The sequence below is a fragment of the Dermacentor albipictus genome, chromosome 3 (assembly GCF_038994185.2).
Source record: "Dermacentor albipictus isolate Rhodes 1998 colony chromosome 3, USDA_Dalb.pri_finalv2, whole genome shotgun sequence".
Taxonomy (NCBI): Eukaryota; Metazoa; Arthropoda; class Arachnida; order Ixodida; family Ixodidae; genus Dermacentor; species Dermacentor albipictus.
The window spans coordinates 148,904,093-148,919,435 of NC_091823.1; the positions used below are offsets into that span (position 1 = coordinate 148,904,093).

At 47.0% G+C, this 15,343-nt stretch overlaps 1 protein-coding gene across 1 annotated transcript in view; it reads right to left on the reverse strand.

Annotated features, from left to right (window-relative positions):
- LOC135896685 (uncharacterized) overlaps positions 1 to 15,343 on the reverse strand; it is a 193,349-nt gene that overhangs the window by 115,110 nt on the left and 62,896 nt on the right. The window contains exon 8 of the mRNA XM_065425172.1: positions 937 to 963. Within this exon, the coding sequence (XP_065281244.1) occupies positions 937 to 963 (27 nt within the window). The remainder of the gene's footprint in view (positions 1 to 936; positions 964 to 15,343) is intronic.

Consider the following 15,343-nt stretch of genomic DNA (forward strand, 5'->3'; position numbering starts at 1 on the left):
GGGCGTATGGAACTTTAGGGCTGGGTAAACTTGAAATTTTGGGTTGGGTAAACTTGAAATTGTGGGCTGGGCAAACTTAACTGCGGTGGTCGGCAAGATGAAATTTCGAAGTGGGTCCACTGCAAATTTTTGTGCGGGTTATTTCGAAATCTGGAGTGGTCCAACTTAAATTAGGGCGTAGGTCAACTTGATGTTTGGACGTGGACCAAATTAGATTTAGCGGGTGGCCAACTTGAATTTTAAACGTAGGCCAGCTGAAATTTGGGGGGGGGGGCATTGTAAATTAGGCAGTGGACCAACTTGAAATTTGAGGATGGCCCAAGGTAAATTTGCCCCAAGCCCAGTGAAAATGCGACAGGCCCATTCTCATTGGGCCTTACCAAGGCGCAGTAAGAGCGCAGGTGACAGCTTGCGTGACCATGCAACGCGTGCCTAACACAGGCTTGCGAGAGTGACAGCGAGCGTGACATGGCTACGCTGCCTAAATGGGACGGAAGTAGAAACTCGGGGCGCATTGTGCATGTGGCGTTTTATGTACATTTTCGAAAATGAAAAATAAAATGGAGGGATGAGGTGAGAAACAAGTTTCTTTTCTCCTGTTTTTCTATTGTCAGCGCTAGGTAACTTATATGTTTCGTAATAGATAAAGATGGCGCGCTTTGTTTTGCATTATGAAAACCCAGGCAAATGCCGCCGTCGAAGCCCCTTCTCATGGCGCAACACAATTAACTTTTTTTTGCACAGCATTCACATTGCTTAAATATTTATCTGTCTGTATATTGCACTAGAGCGCGCCAGTTCATTTCTCAGCGACCCCTTTGCTATCCTCTAGTCTCGAACAAACACTGCGGAACGCTACGGAACGTTGACGATTATTATCACTTTTACATATGAGCATTTAAGATTAAGTGAGCAATTTCAGGGTCGTGCACCTACCGCTCGGATCCTGGTCAGGGATTCGCTCTGAAAAGAAAGAAATATGTCACTTGCGTAAGAAGCGTTGAGACAACATCTAACTATACAACCTAAGTAGATTGCCATTTCCAGGCTTTAAAGTCGCAAGAATGTTTCGCTCAAGGAACTCTATAGATAAGGCTGTTGCCCCCAAAAGAGGTATTGAAAGTATTCTGCTTATATTGCAAAAAAAATGACTTACTATCCCGGTCGTGCGAAAGCTGATGTTTAGCGAAGCTGCTGAAAGCTACCACTGCAATTGCTGAAGGCGGTATGCAATACTTTATAATAGAATGGCAGCGTCAATCGCGTTGTGGCTGCTATGGTACACCGTGGTGGCTTAGGCGAGAATTTTCGCTACATTTTCGGCCAAGAATAACTCCAAGCACAACCTGTACCAGATGTTTGGTTGATAGGCGTCACGTTAACATCTCAGTCAAAAGTTGTCCTGGAAGAACGACAGAAACCAGTCCTGCTGGGCTTTCCCGATGTCAACTATAAGTTCGCCACCGAGAGAGAAAATTCGGGTCCTCCCTTGCTTGGCGAATGATCGAACCTCATGGCAACGAAGTTCATCAATTTTGGCAGCACGCCACTGCTCGATGTATTGCTGTTTCTTTGCCCTTTACCGCATCAGGTATTCACGCTACCCCTTGGCATACCGTAACTACACGTTGCCTACCTACAGCGCTGCTGCAACAACAAGGAAATGAGTGGTTACGCTGTCGTTTCTTTATTATATGTAAGGCTAGAGACATCACTCCGTCGCCGCGGTAGCTTGCGCAACACTAATGCTTAGCGGAAAACGAATGCAGGATGCGCTACGTGCTTCGTATTGTTAACAGGTGCGCCTTATCATCCATTATGTGCTTCGGATGCTTGTTTTGTGCTTGTTCTTTAATAATTCGAATGCTGTGCTTTATGTTGTATGCGTGACACCAAAGAACGTATGCACTTTTCGCTTCAGTTGCTGAAGGATTTTTTTTTCGTTGAGGACGATGCTGCGAAAACTCCCCACCAGCAAGAGGCTAACTGCTTTGCTAAAAAAATATTGCCATACAACTACTGCTACATCTTTTTATTTTTACCGGTGATCGCGTTCAGCAAAGGAATATTGTCATTCAGCTAACTCTCCATGCAAGAATCATTCACTCAAGCCAGAATATCGTGAACTTCCTGCTACTGCGATGATGTGCGCTTCTAATATATATACACATATATATTAGAAGCGCATTATATAATATATATATATATATATATATATATATATATATATATATATATATATATATATATATATATATATATATATATATATATATCGTGACACAGCAGTTATACCAACGTTTAATACTCGTCAAAGATGCGGCGAATCGACGACTACGCCCACAGCACGGATCACACTCGAGAGCCAGCCCCTCAAGCGATGAAGAAGAACCCCATGTGAACTCCGCATGATGATGATCATGCACAGATGACAAAGAATAGCTTCTGAATTCCCACACTAATGCCACCTCGCGCGAGAGCGGCCATCCTGGCCGCAATTCAAAGGGGCGGTGAACGCCTTTCAAAGGCTTCATACGGGAAAAGGCTGTTTCACATGGCGCGATTTTCAGTTAGCGACACCGCGAATTTCGTCGCTCAGCGACCGCTGCGACGTCGTGGGCTCTGCGCGACTGGATTCCATCAAGTTGGTCACGCCGTCGCTCAGTCGAGCGATCGGCGCGATGTGGGAGGAGCAATGTGTGTTTCACCGCGCGTTGGTAGCTCTGTGGAGCAATGTCGCGCGTGAGTTCTAGCTATGTTTAGTGCGTACCCACCAGCGTTTGCGGCTTAGAAGCTTCATACATTTTTTTTTCTTTCGCTTACACAATTTGTTTGAAAGGAGAAGCTGCACGCTATCCAGATCGGGAGAAGGACGCCGCTTCAACATAAGACACGTACCCACTTGATTGCCGCCGTCGTCAACCTATTCATCCCTACAAATCGCGCCAGCTGCTTATATACAAGCACACTGAACAGTAGTTTGTTCTTCTACAAAAGCAAATACTGATCCAGGAAAAAGAGTTGCGGCTTCCATAGTAACAACGGAACCACCCCACCGACGCCGCGCAAGCCGCACGCGCATACTTGCGGTGTTGTGCAGCGCCTCACTCACCGCATCTTTTTTTTAATGCGAGGATAAATGCCTCAGGGCATACAAGGGTATGGGATGGGGGTGAATAAGGATGATTAAATGAATGAAAAAAGATTTGCTGACTTAATGAAGTCCAAGAGGGATCGATAATGCGGTCCCTGCGTCCAAGCAGTGTAATGGCTCCGATTATGCGGCGAGAGTCCCGCTGATGCGAGGTGCCGGAGCCTAGTCGGTTTTAGTGCAGGGCAAACCCACAGCAGGTGGTGGATGTCGGCTTCAATATTTCGCGACTTGCAGAGTGGACACTCAGGACGAGGATATAGCGGGCGAAAGTGTGGCCACTTCCTAGTCACGGCAGGAGTGAGGGCTACCCCGACCCGGATCCTCCGAAGCGCAACCTCCTCTGCACGGTATCTGCAAGCTGTCGTAAAGTCTCAACCCCTTTAAACGTTAAAAATGATGTACCTATTCTATCATCGAATAAAAATAGGAAAATTGAAATATTTGACTAGTTTCTATGTTGTTATTATTTAACGATGCAGGCATGGATAATATGTGAGCAAGAGGTAATCTTGCGCATCGCTGCGACGGATATCGCGCTGCCGCAAACGCATGTGAAAGCTGTGAGCGAAAATCGCTCTGCGACGTGCACTGCAGAACGATTTTTTTCGCCTCAATCGCGCCATGTGAAACAGCCTATACGTGGACAACCTCAGCGGCGCGGCAGCGGCGGTGATTTGGAAAAATAACTGGTACCACGCGATAGTTAACCGGAGAAGTCTGCTCCAAGACTTTGTAGGGGCCGCTGAACCGAAGCTGAAACTTGTCACTCAAGCCAGGAGTACGAACTGGGGTCCGGAGTAGCACTTCCTCGCCAGGGCGGAAGCAGACGACGCGATGAGAGGCGTCGTAATGCTGCTTGCGGTCCTCTTGCCGTGTTTCGGTGTTGATGCGAGCGAACTGGCGACAACGCAGAATGCGGGACACATATTGTTCACAGGAGGATGGACATTGATGGACAGTTGGTGCGAAGAAATAATAATAATAATATTTGGGGTTTTACGTGCCAAAACCACTTTCTGATTATGAGGCACGCCGTTGTGGAGGACTCCGGAAATTTTGACCACCTGGGGTTCTTTAACGTGCACCTAAATCTAAGCTCACGGGTGTTTTCGTATTTCGCCCCCATCGAAATGCGGCCGCCGTGGCCGGGATTCGATCCCGCGACCTCGTGCTCAGCAGCCCAACACCATAGCCACTGAGCAACCACGGCGGGTGGTGCGAAGAAAGAGACGCCAAGACAGGAAGAGGGCGAACGACCATAAACAAGGTAGAATGGCGAGTAACCGGTCGTGTGTTGAACGGCGGTAGTATATGCAGAAGTCACGAATGGCAAAATTCCCCGCAGGGGCGTCTGCGTCAGCAGGCGTTTGGTGTGTGGCGACACCACGGACCCGAGCACACGAGGGTTGGACCCTCCCGCGTGTAGCCGTGCGCGGCTTAGCCGTGTCTGGGGAAAAAGGGGATCCTGGGGGTTGAGCCGGTGTTTGGACCTTTAAGGCCCCCCGGCGGAGGCAACACACCCCTTTGGCCTCTGCTTCACATAGACGGCACCCCCGGACTGACCCACCCGGGGGAAATCGGCAGTCGCCTCTTCCTATCTCTTCCTCTCGAATCTTTGTCTTTATCTCTTAATTTTTTACCTTTCCTGTCTTCTCCTCTCTTCCATTTACTTCATTCTCCTCGGCGGCAAGGGTTAACCCTGTGTGGTTATCCAACCTTGGGTACACCATATTTGGCCCCGCAGGGGCGTCTGCGTCAGCAGGCGTTTGGTGTGTTGCGCCACCACGTACCCGAGCACACGAGGGTTGGACCCTCCCGCGTGTAGCCGTGCGCGGCTTCGCCGTGTCTGGGGAAAAGGGGATCCTGGGGGTTGAGCCGATGCTGGGTGTTTGGACCTTTAAGGCCCCCCGGCGGAGGCAACACACCCCTTTGGCCTCTGCTTCACATAGGCGGCTCCCCCGGACTGACCCACCCGGGGGAAATCGGCAGTCGCCTTTTCCTGTCCTCCTCTCCAATCTTCGTCTTTCTCTCCCACTTTTCCATCTTTCCTGTGTTCTCTTCACTTCTTATTACTTCCGTATTTCCTGGCGGCTAGGGTTAACCGTGTGTAATATATCCTCCCTTGGGTATATATATATTAGGTTATAGCGGCGATGCATGGCTGGCGTCTGCAGGTATTCCTCCAACCTTGTAGCGTCCCCTTGTTGGGCTCGGTGGTGGGTGGCCACCATCGCCGCCGAATTTCCCTGCTCTATATGGCAAATAACTTTCCTCCGCTACCTGATCGCTCCCTGAAGAGGGGGCGCACCGATGAGACTTTCACTTTCTTTATGCAGCCAAAACAATCTTTCCCAAAATACCACGTTGTACATAGTCAGAACGATAAGAAAACAGTCAGAATGATCTCACCATTTGTTGTAGCTAAATCTCTCACTGAAGCAATTGGCCCAGGCTATAAAGTAACGAAGATGGGAAGTGGCGATCTTCTTCTGGAACTCCGCGACAAAGTGCAGTATGACAAACTGTCGAAAGTTGTAGCATTTGGGGAAATTCCCGTCTCAGTGGGCCCACACAGATCAATGAACACAGTGCGCGGGGTCGTCTCAGAAGATGACCTCCTTGAACTGAGCGAAAGCGAACTGCTTGAAGGATGGCAAGACCAAAACGTAGTCAAAGTTCAAAGAATAACATTGAGGCGAGATGACAAGCAAATTCCTACCAAACACATAATCATTACTTTCGGAACCTGCAACCTACCCGAAACAATAGAAACCGGTTACTGTAAGCTTCGCGTGAGACCGTATATCCCAAATCCACGTCGATGTTTCAAGTGTCAGCGCTTTGGGCATGGGTCACAGAACTGCAGAGGACGTGCTACTTGTGCGAAGTGTAGTTCTTCTGAACACGCTTCGGACATCTGTACATCAACAAACCATTGTGCCAACTGTGAAGGAGACCACCCCGCCTACTCTCGATCATGCCCTACTTGGAAAAAAGAGAAACAACTCATAGAACTGAAAGTAAAACTGAACCTATCATTTCCAGAGGCACGTAAGCGCTTCGCACTCCAAAATCAGTCCAGTCCTTCCTACACCGATGTGGCGCGCCGGGGGGCAGCGCTACATCTTCAGGCGGCCGCGCAAGTCACACGGAGTGTGACGGCGGTTACGCCATCAGCCCCCCTGGTGGGAGCAGCCACGGCTCTTCCGCCCCCTACGACGAAGGGCCAGCAGACCTCCGAGCCTGCCGGTCCCAGGGCCACTGCTCGCGCAGACAGGCCCGAAAAACCCCCACGCGTGCCCGCTGAGCGGGCGTCATCCAGCGCCTCTGACGAGGCGATGGATGTAACAAAAACTTCTCCGGCGTCTGAGACGCCGAAGGCACGGCGTTGCTCCCTGGAGCGCGCCAACAAAAAAAGAAATACCCCGCATCAAGGGGCCTGGAAAGGTCCCTTGAACCAACCTAAGTGATATCTCTTGACACACAGCACATAAACACAAACAAGATGGATACACAAATATTACACTGGAACGTGAGAGGCCTGATCCACAACCTCGATGATATCAAAGAACTCTTACACAAATACAATCCAAAGGTGCTGTGTGTTCAGGAGACACATCTTAAATCTACGCAGACAAACTTTCTTAGGCAATACGCTATTTTCCGGAAGGACCGAGATGATGCTGTTGCATCGTCCGGTGGTGTAGCAATAATAGTAGACAGAGGCGTTGCTTGTCGGCAACTGCAACTCCGAACTCCTCTTGAGGCAGTTGCTATCCACGCAGTTCTATTCAATAAACTAGTTACCATCACGTCTGTATATATCCCCCCAAGTTATCAACTCTCTAGCGCAACATTTCAAAGCTTTATTGATGAGCTTCGTCACCCTTACATTGTCGTCGGTGATCTAAACGCGCATAGCACACTGTGGGGGGATTCGCGCTGTGATGCGAGAGGACGGCTTATAGAAAACATCCTGTTCACTTCAAGTTCCTGTTTGCTTAACAAGAAAAAGCCAACATTTTACAGCCCTACACATAAAACATTTTCTTCGATAGACCTAAGCACAGCGTCTAGTACAATTGTGCCATATCTCCAGTGGGATGTCATTAATAACCCTTATGGCAGTGATCACTTCCCCATCGTTCTAAACCTTAAAAAACAAAGTGATTGTCATGCACATCTTCCTCGATGGAAAGTCGACTCAGCCGACTGGACAAAGTTTCGCGAACTAACGCAGCTGCCCTGGAATGATATCTCTGAACTTAGCTTAGACGACACAGTAGCGTACATAACATCGTTCATTATTGAGGCTGCATCGGTATGCATTCCCCAAACAAATGGTTCGCCCTCGAAACGACGTATCCCATGGTGGAATGAGGAGTGTAGGGAAGCCAGGAAAAAGCAAAACAAGGCTTGGAACCTCCTCCGTAACTCACCAACCACAGAGAATCTGATTAACTTCAAGGCGATCAAGTCGCAAGGTAGAAGAACGCGCCGCCGTGCTAAACGCGAAAGTTGGAAAAACTACATAAACAGCATTAACTCGTATACAGACGAACGAAAAGCCTGGAGCAGGGTTAACAAAATAAAAGGCCGCGAAACTCACCCCTTACCTTTATTGAATACACAAGGAGATAGTCTGGAGGATCAGGCAGATTGTCTAGTAGCACATTTCGAGCACATTTCTAGTGCAGCCCATTACACAGAAACATTCCTAAAATACCAGCGACTAGCAGAACAGCTGCATTTGGGTCGGAAAAGCACATCAAATGAACCATACAATCGTCCATTTAGTATGGCTGAGTTCCAGGCCTCACTGAACTGTTGCAACAAGTCCGCTCCAGGAAGTGACAGAATAGTGTATGAGATGATCAGACACTTACACCCTGAAACCCAAGAAACACTACTGTCACTCTTCAATTCCATGTTCTCTGCCGGCTACATTCCTTCTGCCTGGAAAGAAGCAATCGTGATTCCTATCCTCAAAGAGGGCAAGGACCCTTCCTCATGCAACAGTTACAGGCCCATAGCTCTGACTAGTTGTCTATGCAAACTGTTTGAGAAAATGATTAACCGTCGCCTCATCCATTTTCTTGAGAGCAACAAGATACTCGATCCATTTCAGTGCGGTTTTCGGGAGGGTAGATCCACAACAGATCACCTTGTCCGCATCGAGACAAATATCCGAGATGCCTTTGTCCACAAGCAATTTTTTCTATCAGTATTTTTAGATATGGAAAAGGCATACGACACAACCTGGCGCTATGGGATCCTCCGTGACCTGTCTGAAATGGGAGTTCGAGGCAACTTGCTGAACGTGATTCAGAGTTACCTCTCGAATCGCACGTTCCGTGTTAGAGTTGGTAACGTCTTGTCTCGTCCGTTTACGCAAGAGGCTGGTGTTCCACAAGGTGGTGTGCTGAGCTGTACTCTTTTTATTGTCAAAATGAACGCTATCCAGACTGCCATACCACATACTATGTTTTATTCCGTATATGTGGATGACATCCAGATAGGTTTCAAATCATGTAACTTAAGTATCTGCGAGCGACAAGTACAGCTTTGCATAAATAAATTATCTAAGTGGGCGGACCAGAACGGTTTCAAACTAAACCCGCAAAAAAGTACATGCGTCCTATTTTCTAACAAGAGAGGCATAATTGCGGACCCCGCAATAGATCTAAATGGAGAACGGCTATCTGTGAGCCATGAACACAAATTTCTAGGAATCCTTTTAGACAGTAAGCTAACTTTTGTACCACACTTGAAGTATCTGAAATCAAAGTGCCTCAAGTCTATGAACTTGCTGAAGCTCTTGTCACGTACATCTTGGGGAAGCGACAGGCGGTGCCTTTTAAAGCTCTACAAAAGTCTAATACTAACTCGCCTTGACTACGGAGCAATAGTCTACAATTCTGCCGGACCTAGTGCTCTGAAAATGCTTGATCCCATTCACCACTTAGGTATCCGCCTTGCTACAGGCGCCTTTAGGACTAGCCCTGTGCAAAGCCTCTACGTCGAGTCAAACGAATGGTCGTTGCACTACCAAAGGACATATTTAACTTTCTCCTACGCCCTTAAAGTTAGGTCAGATGTTAAACATCCTTGTCATTTCACTATATGTGACTTGTCCACTGCTAGGCTGTTTCGTAACCGCCCAGCCACTAGGCCTCCTCTGTCCCTCCGGTTGGAAGCACTATCAGAAAAAACAGGGGTCCCTCTTTTACACAATGACTTAATGGCTCCTACACGGCTTCCACCGCCTTGGGAGTGTCAGACTATCCAATGCGACATCTCTTTCTTAGAAATATCGAAACGAGCCCCGGAGGCACACATATATTCGCATTTTACAGAACTCAAGGAAAAGTACTCATGTGATGAATTTTACACAGATGCTTCGAAGTCTCGAACTGGTGTTGCTTACGCAGCTCTGGGACCCTCACTTTCAACATCTGGACCACTAAACCCACACACCAGTATCTTTACAGCGGAAGCATACGCCATACTTAAGGCTATTCAACACATACGGCTAAAAAATATCGCTAAGGCTGTTGTATTTACAGACTCATTAAGTGTAGTGAGAGCCCAAATTAGCTTACGAAAGCATAAGAACTCGGTTTTTAATGAGCTGTATAGCTTGTTATGTTCCGCATATATGTGCAATCAATCGATTATAATATGCTGGGTACCTGGTCACAAAGGTATAAAAGGCAACGAAGCTGCTGACGAAAGTGCTAGGTCAGTAATTTTTAGCGATGCAGATTCAAATATCCCCATCCCTGCCACAGACCTAAAGCCCTTTCTACGCAGTAAATTGAGGAATCACTGGCAGGGCGAATGGGGTACACAAAAAATGAATAAGCTTCATATAATAAAGCCAAAACTGGGGAACTGGATAAATGGGAAAATAGCAAGGTACAAGGAAGTACTTCTCTGCCGATTAAGGATAGGCCACACATACGGCACCCACTCTCATCTCTTGACTGGGGGCGATCCTCCAACTTGTGCTAAGTGCGGCTATAATCTCACTGTCCTCCATGCTCTTATTGAGTGCCCTGCAATAGAAACAGAGAGGAAAAAGTATTTCCCTGCTGCATATCGCGAGAATTTACCCCTTCACCCTGCATTTTTTCTTAGCGATGAACCTCTTTTTAACCTGCAAACAGTCTTAGAGTTTGTAGCCGAAACGGACACACTGAAAATCATCTGGCCAGGTAACTTTTAAGCACACGACTAACAGCCCTGCATTCAAGGGCTCTCTTGAAACTCTCTTGTCAGTGTTAAGTTTTATTGCATCATGTTTTAACGAAAGTCCATTGCCATAGCCCATATCACACCCTAGTCATCATCATTATTTTAGCACCTATGTGTTCTACTCCACTTACCGCGGAAGTTTTAGGCCCTTTTACAGCCATATCTCACCTACCATGATGAGTTCATTACGCACGTCACCCACAACACATCGTCAACATTACCACCTGTCATGGCGCTCTTTGGCCAAACCTGGCCCTTGCGCCATTAAACACCACTCATCATCGAATGGCAAAATTACGTCCCAGTTTCTGTGATCCGGTTCGATGTATGGCTAGCATGTCTGATAGCGTGCGATGAAATTGCTCTGTGAAGCCGTTGGTTTGCGGATCGTAACTGGAGGTAGTCTTGTGGGTGGTTCCGAAGGCTCTGAGCACTTCGTCTAGCAGTTGAGAGAGGAATGGTTTTCCACGGTCGCTCAGGAGGACGCGAGGTGCACCGTGACGCAGTATAAAGGATTGAAGTATGAATGCAGCAACTTCATAGGCTGAGGGAGAACTCACACAAGTTGTTTCGGCGTAGTGTGTCAAGTGATCAACGGCTGTGACAGTCCATCGTTTACCGGTGAGAGTCACAGCAAGAGGATCATACAGGTCAATGCCAACGACTTCAAATGGTTGCGATGGACAAGAAACCAGTTGCAGTTGTCCGCTTGGACCTGATGTAGGGAGCGTTCGACGCTGACATAGGGCGCAGGAAGCGACATCCCTCGCTACAATGGCGGACAATCCAGACCAGTAGAAGCGACCTTTGATGCGGTTATAGGTTTTCTGGAAACAAAGGTGACCAGCAGTCATGTCGTCGTGAGAAGCCTGCAGGACATGAGCACGTAGAGAGCGTGGCAGGACAGGAACATAGCGTTGACCGTCAGGGTGATAGACATGACGGTACAGGACGCGGTTGTCAATCTTAAATTGCGTCAGCTGTCAACAAAGGCGGGCGTTAGGCGGGTGCGGAGCTCCTTGAAGGTGGTCTGTGATGCGCCGATAGTAAGAGTCGGCAAGTTGATGAAATTGGAAGAATTTGTTGTCGTGTGGAGGCATCTCGTCAACCGTGGCCAAAAAGAAAGCATGTGAGGAGGGATCGTGCGAAAGCTTGTCACGGATGACAGTTGGAGGTCCATTGCATGGTGTCGTAGAGATTTAATTTCTCCGTAATGACGAATGCTCACTGGAGAATGCAGAAAGGAACTTCATTCCATCTATGCTTCCTCTCAATAAAGGCTGCGACACATGCTAAATTATCATGTGACTATAATACGTTTTTGCCAGTGAATATTAATTACAGAATGTAGAGACTACCTCACCGGCTTGTCAGATGATCATACAAGCTAAGCCGTATGTAGCTAAGTTGGCCTCGAAAACTTCGTGAAGCAAGCCAAGCATTAGCAAGCATTATGAATCTTGAAACAACTAGGATGTAGGTTGGGATTTATGACAGTATTCGGTCTTTGAACCCAGCTGTCGGAATGTTGTAAATATTTGTGGAATAAAAAGCCCCCATGAGATCATGGGATGGGGGTTGCTGTGTAGCTGGTTTTTCTATCTATCAACAAGCTTCGTTTTGCAAAGGTACCTGACTCGTGATCCCAAACTAAAATTAGCGATACAGAAAACTCCGGGCAAATAAAAGTGTACTAAACCATTTACAGGCAATTTAACAAATTGCTGGCTTTACAAAAGATTCGCGAAAGCTAGATAAATAATGATATCAGTCATAATCATCATAATCAGCCTATTTTATGTGCACTGCCGGATGAAGGCTTCTCCCTGCGATCTCCAAATATCTCTCTACTACGCCAACTAACTCAAGCTTGCGCGTGCGAATTTCCTAATTTCATCAACCCCACCTTGTCTTCTGCCGTCCTCGACTGTGCTTCCCTTTTCTTGGCACTCATTGTGTAACTCTAATGGTACACCGGTTATCTATCCTACGCATTACATGGGCTGCCCAGCTCAATTTTTTCTCTTAATGACAGTTAGAATATCGGCTATTGCCGTTTGCACTCTGATCTACACCGCTCTCTTCCTGTCTCCTAACGTTACGCCCAACATACTTCGTTTCATCGCTCTTTGCGCGGTTCATAATTCATTCTCGAGCTCCTTGTCAACCTGAAAGTTTCTGTTCCATATGTTAGCTCAGGGAAAATGCACTGATTGTACGCTTCCCTTTTCAATGATAGTGGTAAGCTTCCAGCCAGGACCTGGCGATTTCTGCCTTATGCACACAAACAAATTTTTAACTTCCTGCTCCTTCTCAAAATCAGGGTCACCTGTGAGGAGCTGACCTACCTAAACGTACCCCTTCAGAGCCTAAAGGCTGGTTGGTGATCCTGAATCTGGTTCCCTTGACAGGCTGTGGAGTATAATTTTTGCCTTCTGCATAATAATCTTCAACCTCACTCTTAGTCTTTCTCTGTTAAGGTCCTCAATCATTTCTTGCAAATTGTACCCTCTGTTGCTGAAATGGAACATATAGTTTGTAAACAGAAGGTTCCTGAAATATTCGTCGCTGATCCCCACTCCTAAGCCTTCCCAGTTTAATAGCTTGGATTCTTCTTCCAAGCATGCAGTTAATAACATTGCAGAGATTGGGTCTCATTTCCTGACTCCTTTCCTTATAGGCGTGTTTCTATATTTCATGGGGAGAATGAATATTGCTGCGGAATCTGCAAGTATTTTCCAAAATATTCACGTTTGCCTCCTGTACCCCTTGATGACGGAGCAAATTTTGTGTGTGTGACAAAACCAACCGAATTCAAGGTTCTTTCCTAAGCAAACGTGGTTATCATATTCTCGCTACTGCGAAAACTTTTTGTACTTGTTGCGGCAAGCCCGTATTTTTTATACCCGAGAGCAGCGAAAAACGAGAGCAGCGAAAGAAATACGCAACACACAACGAGCGCTGACTGCCAACTGTTTATTCATGAAATCAGAGTATAGGCTATTTGGAACAGGATCACAGGCACATGATCTCATCGTCGCTCACACTTGAGCAGATAACAATAAGAGAATTGTGCAGACTAACTCACCTTCGCCTTTACTTCTTTTCCTTCTTTGTCTTCTTTGTCTTTTCATTCTGTAATATCCGTTATCTTTTGTTCTTCTTACGTCACTAATGTTGACCTTGTAACCACGTTTTACAGAGGACATCGTGCTTTTTCATTCCCTCACCTATTGCCTACAATTCGGTTACTGTTATCACATGTGCCGTCTTCATTTTTGATCGCTCAATGTTTTGGCGCACAACAGATTGGTTCGTTTTTTTCTCTCGTGTTTATACGGTACAAACTGTGTTAGAGTTAGTCTGCAGAATTCTCTTATGTTATCTGCAAAAGTGTGAGTGACAATGTGTTCATGTGTCTGGGATCCTGCTTCAAATAGCCTTTACTCTGATTTCATGAATAAACAGTTGGCAGTATGCACTCGTGGCCTTTTGTGTGTTTCTTTCGCTGTCCTCGTTTTTCACGCACTTTTAACCTACCTTCAAGTATGAATCAACTACACATCAAGAACGTCCTACTAAAGAATAACTACAGCAAGAAATAAATTCTAGGCAATGCCATTAGCATCTTGCTAGCTAAAGGTTTCTAGTAAAGTTACCTGCTGGTAGTCACCCAGAATTCACTCTATTTAGAAACTCGTAACAATTAACACCTGTCTGAGGTGCAACTTCTCAAGAAATAACTACCATTCCCACAAGCCATCAAGCCTAACACAGAGTTATACATATGAGCAGCACCAGTGCCTTGTTTGGTAAAAGAATGGACTGCAAAACTTTATTGACTCTTTTAAGGTTTTAGCGGGTCGAGGCCGAAGTCTTCATTCTTGAAGCTTGGGTCCTCTTCAGCCATGGATGGGCCCCTAGTCCAGGGCTCTACTGAGGCGGGCCGCCTCGCACGCGTGTGCTATTAGAGCTCTTTGAGCCTCTAGCTCGCGGCTGGTGAGCCAGCTCTCGCATTGCTCCGCACTTGGTGTTTTGTTTGTGGAATGCCTGGTTTCTTGTACACTCCCATGTTGTGTGGTATGATGTTGGTTCAGCTCCACACCACGGACAGGTTGCGCTATACTGCGTGGGGAATATCCTACGTAGTATGTGTAAGTTTGAGAAGGAGCCCGTTTAAAGTCACCGCCATCCTGCGGCCTCCTCCTTTGTTAATGCTTTCTGTGGTGGGGGATATTGATATCTCAGCCCCTTATAGAGGTTTAATAGCTCTGAATAGCTGTTCCCGCACTTGATCTGTGGCCCCTCTGGGGCGGTTGACATTCCTGCTCGGCTGATCATCCCTCGAGCTAGGCAGTCTGCCCCTTCGTTGCCCCTAATCCCTGCGTGGCTTGCTATCCAGATAATGTTATGTGTGGGTTGTGCCTCAGCGATTGGAACTCTGCTGAGGATCTTGAGCGCCGTGTTACTAATTCTGCCTCTTATATAGCTCCGGCACGCCTCTTGTGAATCTATTAGAATATTGAGGGATATTTCTGTTCTATAACCTTCTTCCGCTGCCAGTGTGACAGCAATTTCCTACGCCTCGGTTATGTTAGCCACCTTGGCCGTGAGTCCTGTGAATAATTCTCCTTGATTATTTACTACTACCGCTGCCGCGTTGTTTTTGTGTGCTTGTGAGTATAGGGATGCTTCGGTATAGACTGTATTGTCCCGATGTCCCATTGTCTTTTCGTAAAGCTCTGCCCTAGCCTGTCTCCTACTCGCATGGAGGTTTGGGTCCATGTTGCGAGGGATAGGTTGTATGCGTAGTTTCTTTTTTAGTGGGTCGGGTATTGTGGCCCTGCTACTTTGTGGTTTTTCTACTTCCCGACCTAGCTTTGTCAGGAGCGCCCTTCCCGTTGTTGTATTGCTGAGTCTTCGTACTTGTGC